Source organism: Alexandromys fortis, unplaced genomic scaffold (assembly GCF_014885135.2).
Source record: "Alexandromys fortis isolate MF-2015 unplaced genomic scaffold, M_Fortis_MF-2015_v1.1 scaffold_80, whole genome shotgun sequence".
In the NCBI taxonomy this organism is placed as follows: Eukaryota; Metazoa; Chordata; class Mammalia; order Rodentia; family Cricetidae; genus Alexandromys; species Alexandromys fortis.
In genome coordinates this window covers 5,957,335-5,981,677 of record NW_026068174.1, presented here as the reverse complement: position 1 = coordinate 5,981,677, position 24,343 = coordinate 5,957,335, and the positions used below count along the sequence as shown (strand labels likewise).

The 24,343-nt window shown below is 44.4% G+C and overlaps 1 protein-coding gene across 1 annotated transcript in view; it reads right to left on the bottom strand.

The window, feature by feature from the left end:
• The window catches only part of Efcab5 (EF-hand calcium binding domain 5), a 106,645-nt gene that overhangs the window by 939 nt on the left and 81,363 nt on the right, over nucleotides 1-24,343 (bottom strand). Inside the window, exons 15-19 of the mRNA XM_050128606.1 lie at nucleotides 23,269-23,421; nucleotides 17,123-17,223; nucleotides 15,486-15,739; nucleotides 13,435-13,721; nucleotides 13,008-13,104 (exon numbers count right to left, since the gene is read on the bottom strand). Of these exons, the coding sequence (XP_049984563.1) occupies nucleotides 13,008-13,104; nucleotides 13,435-13,721; nucleotides 15,486-15,739; nucleotides 17,123-17,223; nucleotides 23,269-23,421 (892 nt within the window). The remainder of the gene's footprint in view (nucleotides 1-13,007; nucleotides 13,105-13,434; nucleotides 13,722-15,485; nucleotides 15,740-17,122; nucleotides 17,224-23,268; nucleotides 23,422-24,343) is intronic.

Genomic DNA, 24,343 nt, shown 5'->3' with positions numbered 1-24,343 from the left:
ATAAATCAGGCGTGTAATTATAAGTGACAAATTTATGATCGCATTATGAGAAAAGAGAATGGGACCAGAAGAGGTGGAAAGTTTCAAAGATGCAGTCCATATCTTTAAAAACCTCAGATTCAGATGGGCGTGGTGATTATCCCTGCAACCCCAGCTGCCCGGCAGGCTGAAGCAGGAAGATTGCTGGTCTGAGGCTAGTCTATTCTAGAGAATGATTTTGAACGGGGCCCGAGTGAGACCCTGTTGTAAACTAAACTAAAAAGGGCTGAGGGTGGAGCTAAGGGGTTGAGCGCCTGCTTAGCATGAAGCCCTAGGTCACTGGCCGCGTTGGAAAACAAAGTAACATGAACTGAGCTCAAACAAGGCATGCTAGGGTTGGGCATATTAGTTCATAATGAATACTACTATATTTTAAATATTCTTTGAAAATTGTTTCAAATTATATAGTTTGTAGTGTGAATGCTAATTGGTATTAATAAAAACCCATAGCAGGGCAGGGGTGGCGCACGCCTTCAGGTTGCGTTTCACTCATCCTTGCTATTCCTAGTCTAACTGGGCCTGGGCTCAGGCGAAGACCTGCTGATTTGAGTTGAACAAACCGTTATATACACACAAAAGACCGCGACAGAGTGTTAAATATCACTATCCAAGAGTGTCTTAACCATAATCTCAATTATCTGCTAGACTTTTAAGATAGACATTTTTATTACATTTTGTTTACCGATATGTGTGTGTGTGTGTGTGTGTGTGTGTGTGTGTGTGTGTGTGTGACCAGAGGACAAACTTGTAGGCATTCTCTCCTTCCAACATGTGTGACCCAGGGACCAAATTTAAGTTGCTGGCTTGGTGACAGGGACCTTTAATCACGGAGCCATCTTTTGCACAGACTCCAGAATATATGTTATTGTCTTGTCTCCTACCAATATAAGCAGCGAGTTTCCCTGAGTCAGGCTTGTTTTTATCTTGGTTTTGAAGGAAGCTTTACAAGCTAAGGTGCAGCATATACCAGAGAAGCCCCCGCAATGAGGAAACATTCACGTCTTCATTTTTGTTTGAAGCTGACTTTAAAACATGTGGATGCAATTAATTGTCTAATGTTCTCTTCACACACACACACACATGCACACACACACACACACACACTCCCTCACTCCCCCCCCATAAGCACTGTTTTTTTTCTCATTCAATTGTAAGTGTTCAATAAATGTTGAATTGAAACAACATTAAATTAAGGAATAATTTAATTTCTTTATTTCAAGTCCTAAAAGTTTTTCCAGATTACAGCTCAATAATATTAGTGACAATTAGAATAAGAACAAGAACAGATGCTAGCCATGAGAACACAGTAGGAATATCTGATTCATCTCACTTTATGGGTAATTCTAGACCAATACAAATACCAACTTCAAACCCTGAGTGCGCGTTTGTTATCATTGATCCCTCTTTGTGCTAATTAACTTCCTGGAAACGTTACAAAGAAATATTACCTATTTCCAAAGATTACTCTGGTTATCTTAATGTTCCAGTGTTATGAATCTAAATTAAATAAGAGCCAAGTGCATCCTAGGACACTCCTAGTTCCCATCCCAATGAATTTCCTGAGATAAGACAGCTTGGTTCTGTCTTTCCCAAATCCTTGACGAGGGCTCAGCTACATCGGTGGTTGTTGATCTGGGCTGAACATCCCAATGTGCAGATCCCTGTCTGCCACCATCACTAAACCAGTCACCGTCTCCATGGAGATTCAAGGACAGGAGGACAGCGAGAGAGCAGAGCGCGTTCCCTTTTACAAGCCTCTGTTGCTTATGTCCCATTTTATTGTTACCAGGACAAAAGCTCCGGCCCTGTTTTCCTGTCGTTTCCAGAGATGGATGTATTATTTACGGGGGCCCTATTGAGCCCTCTGAGGAAGCCTCCTGCAGCTGCTACCTTTAACCATTACCATTGGCTGCCACCGCCCTCTTGCGGTAGACAGGCGCCTGGTCGTCACAGCTTGGCAGATACCCCACACCGACCCTCATGGCAGTTCTCAAGAGAAGTCTACTTTTATTTCTTCTATGAATCTACGAAATTATGAGCATTCTGATTTGCCTTAGCAATGCTTACAGTGATCTTTAAACTAACTTTAAGCTCTAAGAATTTCAGAGTAAGACTTTGACTATGTACAGGGATGTATTCAGAAAGCATTTATTATGGTATTTTTAGGTCCCATTTTAATCAAACTTTTAATTACACAGGGAATTCATTATGCTGGAAACATCAGGCTATAAAAAGCTTGTTTTTAAATTAAACCTCAATTTGTGGGTCTCTGCTTTAACACTGGATTAATTAAGCTAAATCCTCCGGGAAGCATAGACAATTAGTAAAAACAGGCAAAGCAGAAAGAATGAAGTATTTAACTTCAAGTTTAAAAGCTGAAGGCTTCCTTCAACGACAACGAAGCCAGGACCAGCAGTATTCCTTCTCCATCTGCTCCTATAGTTTGAATTCTCTGTTTCTATTGCTTCACGTTCCCTAAGTCTTTTTTAAATTTAGAATTACTGCTGGCCACGACAAGCTGAGGTCTGTCCAGCAAGGCACACTGGATGGATGTGCAGGCAAGCTGCAGCTGTTCTCACATCAGCACGGCGAACTTTGTGGTGACAGTTGGGCACTTGATGCGTTGCTGTTGATTGGCTGTCTCCCCAGAGGCAGACACCTCCCGAGCCGCGCATGGAACGAGTGGTGTGGTGTTGAACAAGGAGGAAATCCCAGTTTTTGATTTATTACGGCTGAGGTGGAGTTCGTTCCAGGATGAGTCACGAGTCCTCGCAAGCAAACAGTTCTGCTCCCGTCGTGAGCGTTATTGCTGCGCATTCCGGGCTTTTTCACAGCGCAGTCATGAATCAAATGTGTGAATTTCGGTCAGTGTAATTTTTTAAATAATATTTTTATTCATTATTTGGAAATTTCACATCATGAACACCCAGCACACTCACTTCCCAGTCCTCTCAGGTCCACTCAACCCCACCTTTGTGACCTTCCCCCCCAAAAGAGAAGAAAAAGCAAGCAAACAAACAAGTCCAATTTGTGTTGCCCGTATACCCGCTGGAGCATGGTTAAACTCCCGGTGTTCAGCCCTTAAAGAAAGCAGTCCTTCCCACCACCCTACCCCTGCCAGAAGCCGTCAGTAGTGGACAGCTACACTTCAGCATCCTTATCACAATTTTTAAGAGTTCTCTTAGATGGCTTTCTGCTTAGGCTGCTACTGTTTTGAGGGGGCGGGGTTCTCACAGAAGCATTCTATGTCCATCTGTCTCAACTGTGAGTCTGCAGTCATCAATACCGTGGCAGAAAGTCGCTTGCTTGTGGGAGCGTGGATCATGGTTACACATGCTTATGGCCACGGCTCAGATCACAGACATCCACATGGTCTCCAGCATCGGCATGTGCCATGAACCTTAACATGGTCACCAGTGGCAGGTACAGACCATGAATATCAACATGGCCCTCTGCCACATCGTGGGCCATGGACGCCATCATAGCTCTCAGCAGCGGCACGGGCCAAGGACGTCAATGTGGCCTCAGGTGGCAGCACGGCCCATGGACATCATCATAGTTTCAAGCTGCAGCACAGATCACAGACACCCACAAGGCCTTCTGTGGTAACAGACCCTGGCTGCAGAGGGACCACAGACCCAGACATGGCCTCTGTTGGTAGTATGATCCCAGACATCACTACGGCCTCAGGTGGCAGTGCAGGCCACTCACACCCAGATGGCTCAGTCAGTGTAGTTTATCTTTACAGAAATTTATGGTTCAGTGAGATAACTTCCGGCCTTTTGGTGACATACCCCAGGCAAACCTGCGGCCATGCTCCCTTTGTGGCAAGACATTCAAAGAACTGTCTTCACTTTCCCCTTCGTGAACCATCTGTGGCAGTTTGAGTGTAGCTGTCGCCACAAGCTCATTGGGAGTGACACAATTAGGAGGTGCGGCTTTGCTGGAGTAGGTGTGGCCTTAGTGGAGGAAATTATCCCCGTGGAGCTTTGGGTCTCCTATGCTCAAGATACGCCCAGTGTTTCAGACTACTTCCTGTTGCCTGCAGGTCAAGATGTAGGACTCCCAGTTCCTTCTCCAGCACCCTGTCTCCTTATATGCTGCCATGAGCCACCATGATGACAGTGGACTGAACTGTAAACTACCCCATTGAGTGTTTTTCCTTTATAAGAGTTGTTGTGGTTATGATGTCTCTTCACAGCAATTGAAGCCCTAACTAAGACCGAGGGTGGTACCAGGAACTGAGGTTTTGCTGTGATAGGCCTGACCATGTTTTTGTGTGGAGGAATGTGAACTCTGGTACTTTGAGTTAGAAAAGCTGTGGAAAGATTTAAGTGCTGCTCAATGGACCTTATTAACAGGAGCAGGGAGACAGTGGTGCTGAGGATGCTTTAACTGTGGGAGGCTGGCTCAAGAGGATAAGAATATCAATATGTGGACTAGAGATCATTCTTGTGGTATTTCGGTGAAGAATGTGGCTGCTTTTTGCCTTTGTCTGAAGAGTCTGCTTGAGGCTAAAGCGAAGAGATTTGGATTAATTCCCTTGGCAAAGAAAATCTTGAAACAGCCTAGTGTTCTCTCTGTTGTGTGGTTATTAATAGTCACTCTTCTCAAGATTTATAATGAGCAAGGAAAAATACAAAGTGTATGATTTGAGGAGAAAAGGGGCACTAACAAGTGAAATAGAGCTAAATCCTGCGTACTAGGAGATCAACAGATTAATAAATAGAATACAGGGAGTGTCAACCTCAGGGCAAGAAACCACCAAGATAAGTTTCCAACTTACAAAAAAGAATTAAAAGAAAAACTTAGAGCCAGGTGTGGTAGTAGACATCTTTAATCCCAACCTTCAGAGGCAACGAATCTCTAAATTCAAGGCCAGCTTGGTCTACAGACTGAAATCCAGGAAAGCTGAGATTAAGCAGTGAAAAACCACGAGAAACAGAAAGCTGGTGAAGATGTAATTGAATAAGGGGGGGGGGGCGTGTTTCAGTCCCAGCAAGCAGCACAACTTGTTTCTGGCTTTAGAGACAAGGAGAGAAGAAAGGGCTATGGAATCTTCCTCCATGACTAAGGAAAGCTGTTGAGGCCAGGCATGTGTCAGGGGTGTCCCTGAATTTCCCAGGGAGGCCATTGTGTGAAGCTGTGAAGGAGAAGCCTGCATCGCCTTGGAGACCCCAAGTGTTAGAGATGCCAGAGTCATGGGATACTGTTGAGGCAAGCTACTAACAGGGAGTGGAACCAGCCCAAGAAAGAAAGCACGTTGCAGTCAACAAAACTGAAAATAGTTGGCGATTTGAGGAGAACAGAATCCAAGTCCTCCTCTCCTAACCGCTGAGCCCCATTCATCTCCTCTCCAGCCCCTTCACCTTGTTAACTTTTATTTTATTTTATTTTGTTTTTATTTTTGAGACAGGGTTTCTCTGTAGCTTTGGAGACTGTCCTGGAACTAGCTCTGTAGACCAGGCTGGCCTCGATCTCACAGAGATCCGCCTGCCCCTGCCTCCTGAGTTCTGGGATTAAAGGCGTGTGGCACCACTGCCTGTCAACTTTTAATCTTTAAAATAGGTGGGTGCACCTGTGGAAGCACGTGTGCGGAGGCCAGAGGACAGGGCTTGGCCCTTACAAGACTTGGTTATCTCCTTCTATCATGCTCGTCCTGGGGACTGAACTCAGGATTGACATCGAGACGCAGAGTTTGGAGTTTGCCCAGCTGGTTTTCGGTCTTGCTTTAGTCCAGTGCTTCCTCACTATGCTCCCTTCCCTACGTTTGGAATGGAAATATGTGATCTTGGTTTTGATTTTTATTTTATAGGAGAATATGGCTAAGAGATTGCATGAATCTCAGAAGAAACTTTAAACTTTGGACTTTAAAATACTGTTGAGACTGTGATAGACTATTGAAACTTTTGACGTTGGACTAAGTGCATTTTGCACTATGATATTGTTACATGGGGGCCAGGGAGTGCAATGTGGTAGTTTGAATGTAATTGGCCCCCATAAGCTCATTGGAAGTGGCATTATTAGGATGTGTGGCTTTGTTGGAGTAGGCGTGGTCTTGTTTAAGCAAGTATGTCATTGTAGGGGTGGGCTTTGAGGTCTTTCATGCTCAAGATATGTCCAGTGTCTCAGCCCACTTCCTGTTGCCTGCAGGTCAAGATGTAGGACTCTCAGCTCCTTCTCCAGCACCATGTCTACCTGCGTGCCACCATGTCCATCCATGATGATAATGGACTAGACCTCTGAAAATGTAAACCACCAGTTAAATGTTTTTGCTTTATAAGAGTTGCCGTGGTCATGCTGTCTCTTCAGGGCAATGTAAACCCTAACTAAGACATCATCTATTGGCCAACAAATCTCAATTTTACACCCCCACCTAGAGCTCTCTCCAAAATCTGAGTTCTTTTTCTAGCTACCTACTCACATTTCTGCTCACAGCCCAACAGACGCCCCAACTTCAGCATGCCAAATGTGAACGCTTTAAGAATATTTACCTTATTTATTTATATGTGTGCATACATGTGCCCGTGTATGTGCAAGTGAGAGCCCACGGAGGTCAGAATAGGGCATCGAATCCCTAGGAACTGGAGTTACAGGTGGTTGTGAGCCACCAGATGTTGCTGCTGGGAACTAAACTCCAGCCCTCCTCAAGAGCAGCGAGTACTCTCTCTGCACGTAACGCATCTGAGCCACCTTTCCAGCCCCCAAACTTGAACTCTTCATCTTTCCCCACTGAGTCTCTTCCCTGTAGTGCTCTCTAATTTCACTAATGGCTCCTCTATTCTTCCAAACCACAGTCAACTTTGGCTCTTGCTTTGTTCACACTTCACACCCAAACTGTGGAGTTCATGTTGGGTCTAACCAGAGTCTGTACTATGCATACCTCTGACCACTTTTCACTGTCTCTGTCGGGTCCACTCCTGTTTGAATCCCTGCAGCAGCTCCTCTGATTGTTCTCTTTGACAGCGGCGCCCCCCCACCCCCAAAAGCCTTTCATCACAAAAGCAGAATGTTATTTCCTCCCTCCCTCCTCCCTTCCCCCTCTTTTTTTTTTTTTTTTAGTGGGATCTTACAAGGTCTTGGGTAGCCTGGCACTCACTGTATAAATAGACCAGGTTAGCCTTGAACTCACATAGGTCTGTCTGACTGCCTTCCAAAATTTGGAATTAAAAATGGGCATTGCTATGCTCAGTTCCTTATATTTATTTATTTATTTTATTTACTTATTTTTTTTATATAGGGTCTTGCCGTGTAACTCAGGTTGACTTTTGAACTCATAATCCTTCTGCCTTAGCCTTTGAGTGCTAGAAGTATGAGCCACTATCCGGGCCATCAGAGTGATTCTTTAAAAGGATAAGCCATGTCATGAAATACTTTCTGCTTTCTCATATTATATTATGATGGTGTGATTGGTTGAGTCCACTCCCCAACCCATCACTTCCCCTTATACGTATCTCTAATTCTCTTACTCTGCTCCTGACACAGTGTCCTGTCCTCTAGACTATTTCAACACACGGCATACTCCTGCCTTCTGCGGCCTTTGCATTGACTCTTTGCCCTGCCTGAAGCACACTCTTTAGAAGTTATCTATATAGCTGATTTCCTCACTTGTCTGTCTGACTGTTAACATCTGCACTGCCTCGTTCCACAAGCCCTTAGGTGGGAGCCACAGCACTACCTAAGAGAAAACAAAATTCTGCCCCATGCTTCCTCCCTGTCTCCCTCAAATGTGCACAAATGCCTTACTCTGCACACCTATGTTAGCATGCCTAGATCAACTTACTGCATATCCCAGGAGCCTCTCAGGACTCACACGGTGTCGAGATGCTGTTTAGGAAAGAGAGTTCGTAGGAATCCACCTCATAGTACAGCTCAGGGGGACGTCTCCCACTTCTAGAAATATCTCAGATAACACAGAGAGTTTCAGAGTGCGGCGTTAGAACGAGCTGAGTGGCAGTTCACTGATGACAATGGGGAGGATACTAAGATGTATTCTAAATATGGAGGCCCTGCAGACTTTCCCGTTAGGCTGCAGGACCTGGGAGAGTAAGCTGCTTCCTCTCCAGGCAGTAACCAAGAATCTTGTCACACAGGGAGCCGACAGCTCAAGATAAAGAGCTCAGAGAGGCATAGAAACCGGAAGTGACTCCATTCATACAGGAATCATTTAATCTGAGACAGAGATCCAAACACCAAAAGAGAAAGAAAGAGGAGAAACTCCAGGAAGGAGAAGACTTCAAGGTGCAATTACCAATGCCCTTGGAGACCTAAGCAAAATGTCAACCAGAGGCTGGAGAAAGCAAAGGCTAAGAGAACAGCAATGCAGGTGCTCTCAGACATCAAACACACATACCTCCCCCGTCAGCAGAACTGGCAGAGGAGACTGAATTTATCAGCATGCAAAGCAAAAAGGTAAAGAAATGGAAAATGAGACATTAGTTAGCTCGTTAGCTTCATGCAAACCAGTAAGAGATCTGCGGAGCTCTACTCCAGCCACTAAAACTAGGATTTTGAAGACTGAGCCTAGGATAAGCAATGTCTGGAAAATGTGTTACAAAGAAGGATGATAGGAAAGGGAGAGGAGGGTGACCATTAGCCTCCAGGTCACTTGTCCTGGGTAAGTGCACTGGCCTGCAGCAGGCTGAGCAGAGAAAAAGGCATGCCAAGAAAAAGATGCCTGCCCCTTCTAAGCTGACGCAGCTTCAAGCGAAGGCACACAGCCCAGTGAGTGGAATCCAGGTTCAATTTAGCTGCCATTTGCCTCCTCAGTGGGGCACCTCTGTGCAGTGCACAACTTGCACAGCTGCGGTGGCCACCTTGATGCTCTGTAGGCACCTAGGAGGCGAGGACCCGGATTTCACGATTGAAATGGCCCAGCAAACACCCTGAACATTGGGTGAAGACAGCCATGTCAAGGCTCATCATTGGGAAATTTCACAACCTTGGGAATAAAGGGATGAAGCTAGAGCTTCTGGGGAGAAGTAAAGCAAAGGTAACGTTTGCAAGATCAGAAACAAGAAAGGCTTCCAACACCTCACTAGCTACCTTGGACGTTAAAAGGCTATGGAGACATTTCCACAGAAGTGAAACAGAGAGCTATCATATGCCCGAGCGATTTCACTCCTAACTAAGGTCTCTGACCAGGAGAACAGAATATGCACATTCAAAATAAAAAACAAAAGCAAAACTGTAAACAAATGTTCCTGGAAACACAATTCCAAGAGCCCAAACCAAAAATCCCCGAGGCTCATGAACTGGTAACTGGATAAATGAAATACAGCTTATCAATATATAGACAATGTAGTCATAAGAAAGAAACAACTAACACACACTAAAATGTAAGCGAGTCCTGAAAACACTACAGTGAGGGAAAGGAACCAGACACAAAAGGGCACCTCTTACCTAATCGCATTGCTAGCAAAGGCTGGGGATGGGCATGCGCAGACAGAGAGCAGACCAGCAGTTGCCAGGCTAGCGGGGGAGGCTTGCTACGGGGCTACAGCTCTGTGTGAAAATGTCATCAAACTAGGTAGTGGCGAGGATTGCATGATTCGCTGTGCTTGCCAAACACTGACCTGTGTATTCCAGAAGGGTGTGAGGTGCGATTTATGTTTGTTTTCTTTTCTCCTTTCCTTTTTTTCTTTTCTTCTTTTCTTTTTCTCTTTCTTTTTTTATAGACAGGAGTTCATATACTCTAGGCTGGCTTGAACTTGTTATATAACTGAGGGTGACCTTGGCTTAAGATTCCTCTACCTTGGGCTGGAGAGATGGCTGAGAGGTTAAGAGCACTGGCTGCTCTTCCAGAGGTCCCAAGTTCAATTCCCAGTACCTACATGGTGGCTCACAGCCTTCTACAGTGAGATCAGGTGTCCTCTTCTGGAAACGTCTTCCAGACGTAACAGAGCTGATACACAGATGAACTCACAGAGACTGTAACAGCACACACAGACCGAGGTTCAAGCTAGACAAAATTCTAGCACTGAGAGGAGGACACGGACACAAAGTCCCATCCCTAGCCAAAAAGCTACTTGCAAGCGACACCTTACAGAAAAGAGAGAATGTTTTCTCCAATGGGATGTCACGGGGTCTATCAACCACACCCCAGTCTCCACGCCCTGCCTAGCAGCCCCAATCCCAGGCACTGCAGAAACCCGCTGGTGTCTTCTCTGGCTGAGTGGGCTTCCTGAATAGGAGCTTTCCTCAAAGTTACAAGAAGGCCACCCAGATTTTTGGATAACAGTTGGCCCTGCCAAAAGGGTCCTCTCCTAACACAAACAGGAAGCCGTGCCCAAAGAACACGTCCCCTTTTCTTAAACACGAAGCTCAGACTTTCTTGATATACCTTCATCTAAATGAGAGAGGACTGATGTCCGGTGACCTACGAACTTTGTGGATTGCTATAGAGATTGATAACATGAAGGGGTTGCTGGTTGCATGAAAGGGAAGCCTGTTCTTTGGGTCCCATTCTGTTACTTGAAGTTCTCATTTCTGCCACCTGAGGGCACTATTGGAAAGCAAAACGCCCCGGGCAGTCCTTTCGTGGTCAAGGCGGTTGAGAGAGGATAGGTGAGTTCAAAGTCGGGGCAAGGGGTGAAAGTTTGCATGTGTTCTGAGCAGAGCCTGCACTAGCAGGTGGCTCTAACAGGCAAATCTGAGGCAGCGCCTGAAGAGATGCCTTTGAGACAACGGTGCCACGCCACAGAAGAAGCCTTTTGCGTCTCCCTGGGTGGAGGATGGGCTTATTAAGGGTGCAGCTGCAAGGTGCAACGGCAAGGCCTGCTCTTTATCCTGATTCCTTATGATAGAGGGACTGGACTGAAGACTGCTAGGTGCCTATGCTTTTGTCTAAGAAGGGGAACATCCCTCAGGAATACAAGGAACCCGGCAGCAAGGTCTGCTCCTAGGTTGAGGGAGGTGTCAGGTTGGTGGAGACCAAAGAGGAGAATACCAATTAGACAAATTGATCCCATATGGGAGGTGGTGCTGCAGCTCACGGAGGGTTTCATTCTTTCCGAAAGGAAGAACCAGAGATTGGAGACAGGGGGGACTGAGGTTGGAGCTAGGCATCCTGGGGACACAGATGCAGACTTCTCCGGACTTTCAAGTCCTCAAATATAGAATAAGTACATGAAAGTATACAGTGGATGGGTTGTAATCCTAGCCCCTCAGAAGACACAAGGCAGGAGGATCACAAGTTCAAGGTCTGCCTGGGCTATGGAGTTCAAGAACAGTCTAGGCATCTTAGTGAGACTGTCTCAAAACAAAAAGTAAAGAGGGGGAAGGGGTGTAGTTTAGAGGTAGAGTGCTTGCCTAGCATGCTCAATATTTAGTCTCTCTCTCTCTCTCTCTCTCTCTCTCTCTCTCTCTCTCTCTCTCTCACACACACACACACACACACACACACAGAAGTGCGCACACTCAGCAGACAGTGGACAGTGACCAGGTTTGTTATTGCTGTTGTTACTGATTCCTTTGAACAGAACTTTAAATCAGGCCTGTGGCACCCGTGAAGAGACTCCCAGGAATGAGCTACTGTTGCCCATGTAGCATCCCAAAGAGGAGTTCTATGCCGGACTCACATTACTCAAGGAACACATTAATTCTTCCTGAGTCTCGTGTCCTCTGCTATTCCCAAGCACACTCAAACTCCTGGGAGCACCTCACTTTCCTAGCAACATCTCCGTGACACCCATCCACCCAGCTCAGGGCTCTGCCACCCCTGTGCGTACAGTCTGAGGTCTGCGGCTGTCCTCCCTGCCCTTGCCTTTGTCTCTCCCTCCCTTGTCCCAGGGGTCTCTTAGATCTGTGCCTCTCAACCTAAACTATCACAGAAGCCTGGAAGTGTCTGGCTTGGTGGAATGAGAGAGAAGGGAGGAGAGGGGAAGGAGAGGAACTGATCGGGAGTCCAGAGAAGTCTATAGCTCTGCCTAGCTCCCGGCTCGGTTCTCCCACCCCACACCCATTACTGGTTTTTTCTTTTAGAGACTTCACAGAGCGTTATTTCTGTTGGCCATTTGGGGTGGTTTTTTTGTTTGTTTGTTTGTTTTGTTTTGGAGTCAGAGTCTCTGTGCAGTATTGACTAGCTGGCCATAGTCCAGACTGGCCTTGAACTTGCAGATCTTTCTGCTTCTGTCTAATCAGTGATTAGTTTTTCCTAAATTGCAAGGAGGAAAACGCATTCTTTCCTTAGTTCTCTTGCACACACGGTGCAGGAATGTGCCTTTGTATTTGTGCCTTTGCTTTTAGAAATGGCTGATTCTCTGGGGCAGATTCCTAGTTACCTCCAACCTGAGAGCCTCCTTCTCGCTCTGCAGTCTCGCTGGCTCCTCTCTGAAAGGCTAGCATTACCAGCTTCTGTACACTAGTGCTCTTTAAAATGTTTTTGTTCCTTATTGGAGCTAAAAGTATAAGACTTCTTGCCTAATGTTCCAATCCTCACTGCAGCTCCTGTTTGCTTGCTTTGAGATGAGGGTCTTGTAGTGTCTGGCTGCCCTGAGCGTCTGGACTGAAGTGATTCTCCTGCCTCAGCTTCCTCAGTAGTGAGATGTTAACAAATTTTGAGTAATGTCGTCATGTAATGACATTTTGAGGAAAGATCACACATGGAACTTGCTCTGTAGACCAGGCTGGCCTAGAACTCAGAGATCCTCCTGTCTCTGCCTCCCGAGTGCTAGGATTAAAGGCACGTGCCACTACCGCCCAGCTCACCTTTAAATTCTTTTTTTATAGTTACATTTTTATTTATTTATTTACTGTGTGTAGGTATGGCACCTTTAAATTCTTAACATGTGGCACAGACACCTTAGGGGATCGAGCAAATTGTTGATTGTATCCTTCTTTTTAGAAAACTCATGAACATTTTTATTTTCATGTAAATTCACTTGAAGAACCATTTGTTTCGCTATAATGGAATCTCTCACAGTTTTTGTTCTATTGGTATACATTTACGTCACTAGGAAGACCCTTACCTTGGATGTAGTTCATAATAAGCTGTACATTAACCTTCACATTGCTAGCAGTTGGATCAAACACACAAAGATCTTCAACTAAGTACTTGTTAATGTACTGTGAACAAAGAACGAAAGAGAAGTTCCATCGTCACCAGCAGAAACACAGGGCCCAGCTCACTGGCTTATACAATGCAGGGGACATTCTCAACTGGCAGGACGATTTAGCTTAGGGGTGTGTAGTCTGGGGAGAGGGCTTGTGAGAAAGGATACAAAACACAGGCTTAGAGATGTCAGCTGTGTCGTCTGGGAACACAGAGGTGGGCTAGAGGATGTCTTTACTATGAGAAGGTTCCTGCATCTTGTATACCTGTGAGTTGTGCCATTATAATTTGTAGACAAAAAAAAAAAAAAGCTCCAAAACTCACAAAAAGACACCCCAACTCACAAACTTCCACTTTTCCCACTCTTCCAAGTCATGGGAAGATTCTATCTCCTGCTGGGAAAACAAGATCACTCCTTTCAGGATGTCGTGCACAAGGACCACATTGGCTTCTATATCCTGGGACTCGAGGTCCTGGAAGTACGTCGAGTCCGTGTGAGGTTTGTGCTCATACAGCAGCAACGACACAAAGTCCATGGACGTGAGGAGCTGGAGGCATTCCCGAAGCTCCTGCAGCATGATGCGGAAGAAGAGAATCCCTGCCCGCGTGACTTCTCCCGCCTTCTCCATCTCTGCAATTACACACATTCTAACTGCATATACTATTCTTTCTCAGGATTCTGAGTATAGTATAATATAAATTATAAAATAGTATGAACTTTTTTTTCAGGCAAAAGAGAACCATGTCTCATGATTTTAAGCAACGTTGGTTTCTCTAATCATGAAATAAAAAGCAAAAATAGAATTATATCTGATGGAATTAAAAACTGAAAAAAAAAACCTTTAAAATTTTGAGTTCTATAGTTAGGATTTAGTTTGAAGACTATAATTATATTGTCCTTTGGATATATATGTAACATATATATATATATATATATGTTTGTACATACACACACACTCTTTTGTGGGACTAGGGCCGATCCCTACTTCTTTGGTGAGACATAGGAATTAAAGGAATAGAGTTCTTATTCTTGTTGGTCTTGGTACCACAAACCTATAATCCCAGCTATGTGGAAGGCTGAGGCTGGGGGATTTTGAGTTCAAGGTGTTCCATGAACTTTATAGTACGTTCAAGGCTGGCTTGGACAATGTAGTGAAACTTTGTCTCAAAATAAAAATTAAAATTAAAAATAGGACTAGGGCCAGGCGATGGTGGCACACGCCTTTAATCCCAGCACTCGGGAGGCAGAGCCAGGCGGATCTCTGTGAGTTCGAGACCAGCCTGGTCTACAGAGCTAGTGCCAGGACAGGCTCCAAAGCCACAGAGAAACCCTGTCTCGAAAAAAAAAAAAGTAAAGTGAAATGACACAAAGAAATTATGATCCAGGTCACGAGGCTCTGTGCTGAGTCATCGTTAGTGAGTCATGAGGTCACTGACTCTGAGTCATCACTTGTCTNGAAAAACTAAAAAAAAAAAAAAAAAAAAAATAGAACTAGGGACATAGCTTAGTGGTAGAGAGCCTGGTTTGTCTCTGGGGTTAATCCCAAGGTTTCAGACAGAGCTTTAGGTCTCAGGATCTGCACACACTGAACACTTACAGGACGTAGTTTTTGTTTTTCTTTTCCCCCTTCCCTCCTTTATTTTCTTTATCATCTTAAGTGATCCTCCTGCATTAGCCTCTCAAGTAGCTGCGATCACAGGCTGGTGTCGCCACACTTGGCCTTCTTGTATCACACTCTATATAACAGCTACAAATCGGTCCACTTTAATCCCACACACTGTGACTAAATCTATTCAATTCACTCTAGCTGAGGGCTGTTTGCAAGCCTTCTTCTCAGCCACTCTCTAAGACGATGTTGTGCTAAGAGTAGCCTAGGGTACATAGAGTCACGAGGACTCGGGGACTGGTCTTGGCCCAGCCAGCGACTTGTTATTAAACCTTGGAAAAAAGCACTTTAGGTTTGTAGGTTTCAGCTCTTTAATTTGTAAAGTAAGATGTTCAAATTAAGCCAAAACAAAGTTTGAGTCCAGTCTTACCATTTGTTGTTTATTTTTAACTGAACCTCACTTTCTGCACCTGCGAAATGGGCTATGACTATTGCCCTCCTAAGATTATGGCAAAGGCAAGGAGAGTGCCTATTTTATATGTTTCACAGCAGATGGAACATCTCAGCCGGTGGTCTAAGCTAAGGTCCTGAGAGGATGGTGTATTGGCTATGTATGGTCTATAACCCTAGCAAAGGTTATAGATCATACATACCCATCAGGGAAGCCTGCACAAGGGCATTTTTTCACATGGAAAGATCTACATAGTGGAAACTACGGCCTTCACCTCAGTGTCTGTGATTCCCTCCCAGCAAACCATGCCTCCAGACTGTTCGCATAGCCACAATACCTATGACCTCATTCTTCACGATTTCTCCAGAGAATTCGCCCAGTATTTCATCGGAGGCATTTTGGATCATCTTCGCCATTTTCTGCAGATCTTTGTACTCTTGATACACCAGCATCCTTGTTTGGCCAATGTTGACATCAAGGACTCCCATAGCTTCTCTTGTTCTTTCGCGAAGCGGAATTGCAATGTGGGTTTCTCCACTGGTAGAAGCCAAAATAACTTCTGAAGTGTCTATGCACTTAAAGAGGAAATCTCTGAAACCAAACCAAACACGTACAGGTCTATTACACGCCGGCCTGCTCACAACATTCCACCACTAGACTGAATTTCTCTCTTATGTCTTCCTTGCCCCAAAGCGCTCACCATTGCTCTTTCATCTGCCTGGAGTGCTGCGCCCATCAGTTTCACACGGCTGTCCCTTGGCTCAGCTCAGTTGGATGTTTCTCTTCATGAACAACCCTTCAGCAGAGAGCCTTCCCTGACAAGTGTTTGGGTGGATGCTTCACCTTAGCCCCTGGCATCCATATACCCAAAGAATCTGGTACATTTGGATGGAAAGTTCCATTCCAAGCCCCCTCCCCTGGGAGTCGCCTCAGTCCAGACTCCAGCTCCAAGAAAGCCCGACAAATGATGACCCCTCCCCAGAGATGCTCAAGACCATTCCCATAGGGCATTTAAACTGCTCCCCCCCCCAACAAACACATGGTTTCCTGATCTTCCTTTCCTCGTCTCCTCTCTGGCGGGCTGGAAGGCCACCAGGGAGCATTGGTATCCATTAAACCCGTTTGATTTGGTCTAATTTTGATTATTGCGTCTGTGGAGAGGTTTATGGGGTGCAGAGACTTCAACAATCTCACCTAAGGTAGCAGCCCCAGGTCGTTCTGCTTCACAGCTAACACAGGGTAACTGCAGTTATCTGAAGGTGGCTTGTTTGTTTGGCTGTTTTTTTTAATGTACTGAAAGTCTAAAAGGTGTTAAGTAAATGCTGGAAGGCTCCCTAAAAGCAGTGCTCACTGGAGAAACCAGGGGACTGAGGAAGCAGGGTTAGGCAGATTGGGAAAATCTAAGGAAGTGCAGATCCAGTCTGTCCAGTCTAGCCCCAAGGAGGAGATCTAAGATGTCCACTATACCAAAGACTAAGTCTTATTTCGAGGCGTGTGCATGTGTGTGTGTCCTAGCACTAGTCTGTCATTGGTGCTCTAGGTGCTCTAGGTGTATGGTGGGGATCTGGGGTGGGAGAGTTCAGGGAAATCTTGGGTAACTCCTAAGGGGCTCTAATCACTTAAGGGCCCTTCCTTAGAGAAAGTTTCTGGCAGGGAAGCTGCCGCAGTGGCCAGAGGCATGCTGGGGAGCAGGGCAGGGTGGCTGCACTGCCTGCTTCAGTGAGAGACTGAGAGGTTTTTATGGAAATGGAGTAGCCGGCTCCTCCAGTGAGGCAGACGCTCTTTCCCATGTGCTGCCTCCCCTGTTTGCGCTAGAGAGGAGAACACATGCATTCTAATCTTCATAGGACTGTGAACAAAATAAGTGTTGTCTGGTAAATTTAAAAGATAATAAACGGGCTATTAGGACAGGTATGCTAATAAAGGCAGAAGCGGTGTCTTCCGATCCGCGATCATGCCAGGTGTGGCTTATACCTGAAGATGCACGACTTCCTCGAGATGGTTGGGGGTTCTGCATGGATTTCTGTTAGGCCCAGATACTCTGTAACCATCATTTGGCGTAAAACATAGCCTTCCTGAGAAAGAGAAAGTGATCTCGTTAGAAAGCAGAAATTGGACCTTCTGGGGTGGGATAAAGAGAGGAAAGAAGGGAAGTTTAGGTGAGTTCTGGCTTTAAGGATATTGACATTGTACACATTCTGGGCCATTAAAAAACAATATCCCAAAAGGGAAATTTTAATAAGATTATTTTAATACATAATTTTTTATATTTGAAAAAGCTGTATGTTTAGCTATTTTCTTCTTGTCTGTTTTGTTTTGAGACAGTCTCTCTGTGTTACTTTGGTTGGGACTTACTATGTAGACCAGGCTGGCCTTGAATTCATGAAGATCCGCCTTTCCAGGGCTGGAATTAAAGGCGCATGTCACCATTTCTTTTTTTTTAAGATTTATTTTTATTTTTAATTATGTATATCTATGTGTGGGTATGTACCTGTGAGTGAAGAGGCCTTCAGAGGCCAGAGGCATCAGATCCCCTGAAGCTGGAGTTACAGGTGATTGTGAGCCATCCAATGTGGGTACTGGGAATTGAACTCCTGTCCTTGCGAGAGCAGGATGCACCCTTCACCACTGAGCCACCTCTCCAGCATAAAGTTCGCTTCTTGATAAGCTTTTCTTCGTGTGGCTTTTAGGACCCCACTCTCCACTCTCCCCTGGTTCTCCTCCTACCATGCATGATTCTTTCTCATTCTCCCCGTTCATCTTTACTTCCCTTACTTCTAAGCAGTTTTCAACTTTTAGCCTCTTCAATGTATGTCACAACCTCCAAATGTAGTGGGGGGGAGTCACATAGAATTTCATCATTAAATGTTTCTGGATGTGCAACGACCTACAATTAGCTAAGAATCAAAATGACTGAGATGTTTCCAGCAGGCTTTGCCCATTTGCGTCATGTGACACGGAACATGTGCACCGGGTCATGCCATATCACACCAAGGAGCACCGCCTGAGACACCCTGGCTCAGACTCAAGACTACTGTGTCATTAACCACAGTTACTTCCTTATATACACAGAATAATCTGCTTACAGAAGGGTAATGGTTGGATTGGAGAAAACAAAGACTTATTTATCTATGTATCTATCTCTCATATATTATACCACGACCTAGCTTTCCCTCCCTTCTCTGCTCCCTGTCCCTCCCTGTCACCTTTCCTCTCCCGCAGATCCATTCCTCCTTCATTTCCTTTCAGAAAAGGACAGGCCACCCAGGGATATAAACCAAACATGGCCTATCAAGGTGCAATAAAACTGGACACCTCCCTTAATATTAAGGCTGGATAAGGCAACTTAGTAGGAGAAAAAGGATCCTAAAAGCAGGCAAAAGAGTCAGAGACAGCCCCCACTCCCACTGTTAGGAGTCCCACAAGAAGACCAAGCTACAGAACCATAATATATATATGCAGAGGGCTTAGGTCAGACCCATGCAGGCTCCCTGATTGTTGGTTCAATCTCTTTTAGGCCCTATGGGCACTGAATAGTTGGTTCTGTGTGTTTTCTTGTGGTGTCCTTGACCCCTTAAATGGTGTCGTTTGTATTACAGAAGCTTTTCGGTTTCATGAGGTCTCATTTATTAATTGTCCATTTTCGTGCCTGAGATAACAGTGTTCTATTCAGGAAGTTGTTTCCTGTGCCAATGCATTCAAGGCTATTCCCCACTTTCTCTTCTATCAGGTTCAGTGTATCTGGTTTTATGTTGAAGTCTTCTATTTACTTGGACTTGAGTTTTGTGCAGCGTGATAGATATGGATCTATTTTCATTCTTCTACATGCTAAAATTCAGTTAGACCAGAACCATTTGTTGAAGATGCTTTTCTTTTTCCACTGTATATTTCTGACATCTTTATCAAAAATCAGGTATCTATGGGTGTGTGGGTTTACAGATGGGTCTTGATTTGATTCCATTGATCAACCTATCTGCTTTTATGCCAATACCATACAGTTCTTATTACTACAGCTCTGTAGTACAGTTTGAAATCAGGGGTGGTGAAACCTCCAGAAATTCTTTTATTGTACAAGACTGAAACAAAGACTTTAAGTATTTCTCTCCCATTATTCCTTGGCATACAAGGATTAAATTAGTGTATCATGGATTATGTTGTGTTAGAATATTTGATTTTAAACATTGCTGTTGAATGTGTAATGAGCACATTTGAGTTTCATAAAAATTGTTACATGAATTTTAATTTGGGAATAGGACACAATTATCAACAAACTTCTGCCTTTAGTATTTGGAGTAAAGTAGCATTTTTAGAATTGATGGTTAATGCCGCAATCAATTCTGAAAACTGTTGAAGATGTTCTCTATACTACAGCATCAAATCTTCAGCCAAGATTCTAATTCTTTATTTAAAGTAGGCAAACACATCCATCTAATTAGTTTACAATTTCCTTTTTCTTTCATAATTTTACATAAGATTATAACAAAAGAATCTTTAAAAATAAATTTATTATTAGTAAACATTGGATTTGTAAACCTATTTTCCATACTTTTTGGGGTTATATAAAAAAGTCTTGGGCAAAAGGAGGTTACAAATGGAAAATACTTAAGAAGCCATTTTGGAAGCTGTGGGTCATGACCGATTTGGGGGTAAAGTGACCTCTTTCTAGGGGTCACCGAAAACCATCAGAAAACACAAATAATTATGATGGATAACAGTAGCAAAATTATAGTTATGAAATAGCAATGAAAATAATTTTGTGGCTGGGGTCACCACAGCATGAGGAACTGTCTTAAACAGTGAAGCAGTAGGAAGATTGAGCAGCACTGCTCTAGGGGAAGCTGGTGGGAACCGCCTGCTGAAGCTGGAAGCTGGCCATGGTCTGAAGCCCTGCTAGGCCTTCCTTACCCTTAACAGAGCCTTTGAGATTTCTGAAAAGCGTTTTCCAGATTATGTTTGATTTTAAAACTAAGACATGTTGCTAAGAACACATGATGTGGGACTCCCTTCTGTATGCTATGAATATGTTTTATTATCATTGGTTATTAAAGAAGCTGTTTTGGCCAATGACTTAGTAGAGTAAAGCCAGGCAGGAAATCCAAACAGAAATACAGAGAGAAAGTAGGCAGAGTCAAGGAGATGCCATGTAACTGCCAAAGGAGATGGTTGTGGGAACCTTACCCAGTAAGCCACAGCCTTGTGGCGGTAGACAGAATAATAGTAATGGGTTACTTTAAGATATAAGAGTTATCCCATAGAATCTTGAGCCATTGAGCAAACAGTGTTGTAATTAATGTAGCTTCTGTGTGATTATTTGGGTCTGGGTGACCTGGAAAAGGAGGAGCAGTCTCTGCCTACAAACACAGAGGCAGGGATAAAATACTGACAACTGGTAGTGAAATGACTTCACCAAATTAGCAAGATCATAGTTACCCCACTCAAGCACCCAACTGCTCATTCAACACTTCCACCTAGAGATCCAACAGATATTTCAAATTATTATTATTATTATTATTTTTTTCAAGACAGGGTTTCTCTGTGTAACAGTCCTAGCTGTCCTGGAACTAGCTCCTGTAGACCAGGCTGACATCGAACTCACAGAGATCCATCTGCCTCTGCCTCCAAAGTGCTGGGATTAAAGGCGTGTGCCACCACTTCCCGGCTTCAAATTATATTTAAAACCCCTTTGGAACCAGGCATGGTGGCACATGCCTTTAATCCCAGCACTTGGGAGGTAGAGGGGAGCAAATATCTGAGTTTGAGGCCAGCCTGGTACAAAATGAGTTCCAGGACATCCAGGGCTACACAGAGAAACCCTGTCTTGAAAAGGAAAAGAAAAGAAAAAAAAAAAAACCCTTTTTTGAAGGGGGGAGGCTGGTGAGATGGCTCAGTGAGTGTAGGAACTTGGCACCTGCTGCTACGCCTGATAACCTGAGTTTGATTCCTGCGACCCACGTGGTTAGGAGAGAACCAGTTTCTGAGAGCTGTTGTGGTCTCTGCCTTGCCATGCCATCACTAAGACCTCGATTCAAGGCAGACTGCCTTTCCCCTAACCTTTCAGCATGGTCTTTTCATGCTATAAACGGCCCTGCGCAGATGGACCGTGGTCCTCGTGGTTTTGCCCATGTTGTCACGATACTAAAATTAAACACTGGAAGCTCATGCTTCTTGTTGACTGACTTGGCTATTTTGGCCATTTGCCCTAGATACTTTATTTCTCAAAACCCTGAAAAAAATGCTTCTAAATCTTTCTCAGACGCCACTTTGGCGTTTCTGGGGTGGTAGCCTGATAGGTGGAGTGGATTGCTCTAGGTATGAGGGTAACTGAAAGTTCCTACTCCTATCCCCAATCTACCCCCCCCCCCCAGGAATGATGCAGAGACAAGATATCCTCAGCATCTCTTCCACACATCAAGAGTACTGTGCGTCTGCTCTCTAGTCCCAAGGCCTCAGCAGCTTGGCCAAGCCATGGAGAGAGGAAAATGGGGGCCTCATTTCTTTCCTTTCCTTGACCAGGTCTCACTATATAGCTCAGACTGACTTTGAACTCACAATTCTTTTGCCTCAGTCTCTGAAGTCCTGGGACTGTGAACATGAACCATCATATCTGGCCTTATTTACTTTTAAAGATGTTGCCTTTTCATCCACCCCCATGGTGTGGAAAACTCTAAAGCTAAGGATGAGTAGAAAGAAGCAAAGCAAACCTGGAGCAAGCTTTCATTATACAGACAAGGAGCCTTTAAATGTTTATTGCTATGACGTAATTTGTCTGAGAGCGGCATTCTCCCCGCTTCCTCCTTGACTCAGATGATTCTGGCATGTGCTGCCTCCTTGGCCGCTGGATGCATCCCAGGATGAGTCAGAACAAGTTTTCCTTCGTAGGTTTCAAAATTAAAGCTTAAAAATAAAGTTATAATTTATGTGCACGTACGTGTGCCTGCTTATCTGTAGGTGTACCTCATGTGTGCGGGTGCCCACAGAAGCCACAGGAGGCTGCTGGAACCCTGGGAACTGGAGTTATGGGCAGTTGTGACCCACCTGATATGGGTGCTGGGAATTGAACCCAGGTCTTCTGCAAGAATAATAAGTGCACATAACCACTGAGTTGTCTGTTCAGCTCACCCAAATTGGAATATTTATTTATTTTATAATATTTAGGGGTGTGTGCATGCATGAGCTCATGTGTACCATGTGCATGCAGCGGCCTATGGAGGCCAGAGGAGGGTATTGGATCTCCTGGAACTGGAATTGCAAATGGTTGCAAGAGGCTTCATGGTTGCTGGGAACTGAACCTGGATCCTCTGCAAGAGCAGCCAGTGTTCTTAACCACTGAGCCATCTTTCCAGCCCCACCCTCCAAATGCTGGACCTTTTTTTTTTTTTTTTTTTTATTTTCGAGACAGGGTTTCTCCGTAGCTTTTGGTTCCTGTCCTGGAACTAGCTCTTGTAGACCAGGCTGGCCTCGAACTCACAGAGATCCGCCTGCCTCTGCCTCCCGAGTGCTGGGATTAAAGGCGTGTGCCACCACCTCCCGGCTAATGCTGGACCTTTTAAACTGGATCTTTTTCCTAAGTATCTTACTTGCCTTAAGGAGAAAGTCTATCTTCAGGAGGTCCTGGATCTGGTCATACTGGAAACCAACTAAATTCTCACTCACTGTCTTTCTCACCTACATGTATGTGTGTACGGGTTATGTGTGCCACATGTGTGGTGGTCAGAAGACAAGTCTCTATAGTTGATTCTCTCCTACGACCATGTTAGATCTGGGGATCGAACTCATCAGACCTGCAAAAAAGTGTCTGCATCCTCTGAGCCACTTCCCCAACTGACTCGCTCTTTCTTCTTTTTGTTCAAGCAATACTCCCTTTTGCCTAAGGCAATTTGTAATAGATTCTTCTTATGTGCTACCAAGAGTTTTGAGTTGGGGGGGGGTGTCAAAATTTTATTTGCTTGTTTCTTTTTGTGTGTGTGGTTCCGGGACCAAACCTGGAGCCTTGAGCATGCTCGTAAGTGATCTTCCACTGAGCCACATCCCTGATGAGATCACTCTTAAATGTTAGCGAGACATTAATACTTAGTAAATGTGTAATATTGAAAAGGTCTATATGGCCTGATTTTGCCTACCTGCTCTGAGCTAGGTTCAATGAAGTACGTAGTGATGGAGCTGATGCCAGACGTGATGCTGAAGAGCCACCTGATGCCAGTGATCACAGTGTGCAGGACATGCTCCCTGCTGTGCACATAGTGATAGGCAGTGCTGAAAGCATTGGCAACGCCCTGTGAAGACAGACAATTCAACCTGTGTTTTCTAAAATTACAAAGTGGCCACTAATAATCGTCTCTTAAATCTATGATCAACAAATTAGTTAAAATCAGGTCTCAGGAGGTACTCTGAGATTCTGTTACACAAAAAGGATCATCAAGACACTAAAAGTGTAGAGAGGACCATATAACTGTTTATACTTTACGAAAGATATGTGCTGTCATAAGATAAACGTAGAAAAGAAAAGTCATTTTATTATTATTATTATTATCATTATTGTTATTGTTGTTGTTATTGGGATGGGTTCTCATTGTGTGGCTCTGCCTGTCTAGCCTAGAACTTGCTGTGTAGACCAAGCTGACCTTGAACTCATAGAGATCCACCTACCTCTGCCTCTCAATTTCTGGAATTAACCTGACTCCCAATATTAATTTTTTTGTATCTATGACCTTTACCACCAGGTCAACAGAACAGAATATGTTTGGTTTCAAGACTTACAAATGCTAGTTACACATTCTTCCTACAAGTATAAGACTGTTCCACAGAGAGGGGATAGATGGGAAGTCCATAAATCCCAGTTGTGGCCTTGTCAAAAAACTCTAGGATGGTCAGGCAGTGGTGGTGCACTCCTTTGATCCCAGCACTTGGGAGGCAGAGACAGGCGGATCTCTATGAGTTCGAGGCCAGCCTGGTCTACAAGAGCTAGTTCCAGGACAGGCTCCAAAAGCTACAAAGAAACCCTGTCTCAAAAAATAAAAAAAATAAATAAACAAAACAAACAAAACAGAAAACTCTAGGATGATTCCTTGATAGGGGAACCACTTTGAGACTGGATGAGACATGATAAATCTGGTTGGTTTATGACTTATTATTACACACCTTTTATATGGATAGATAGAGATTTATATTATAGTTTGGTTATGCGATCCAAAGGGA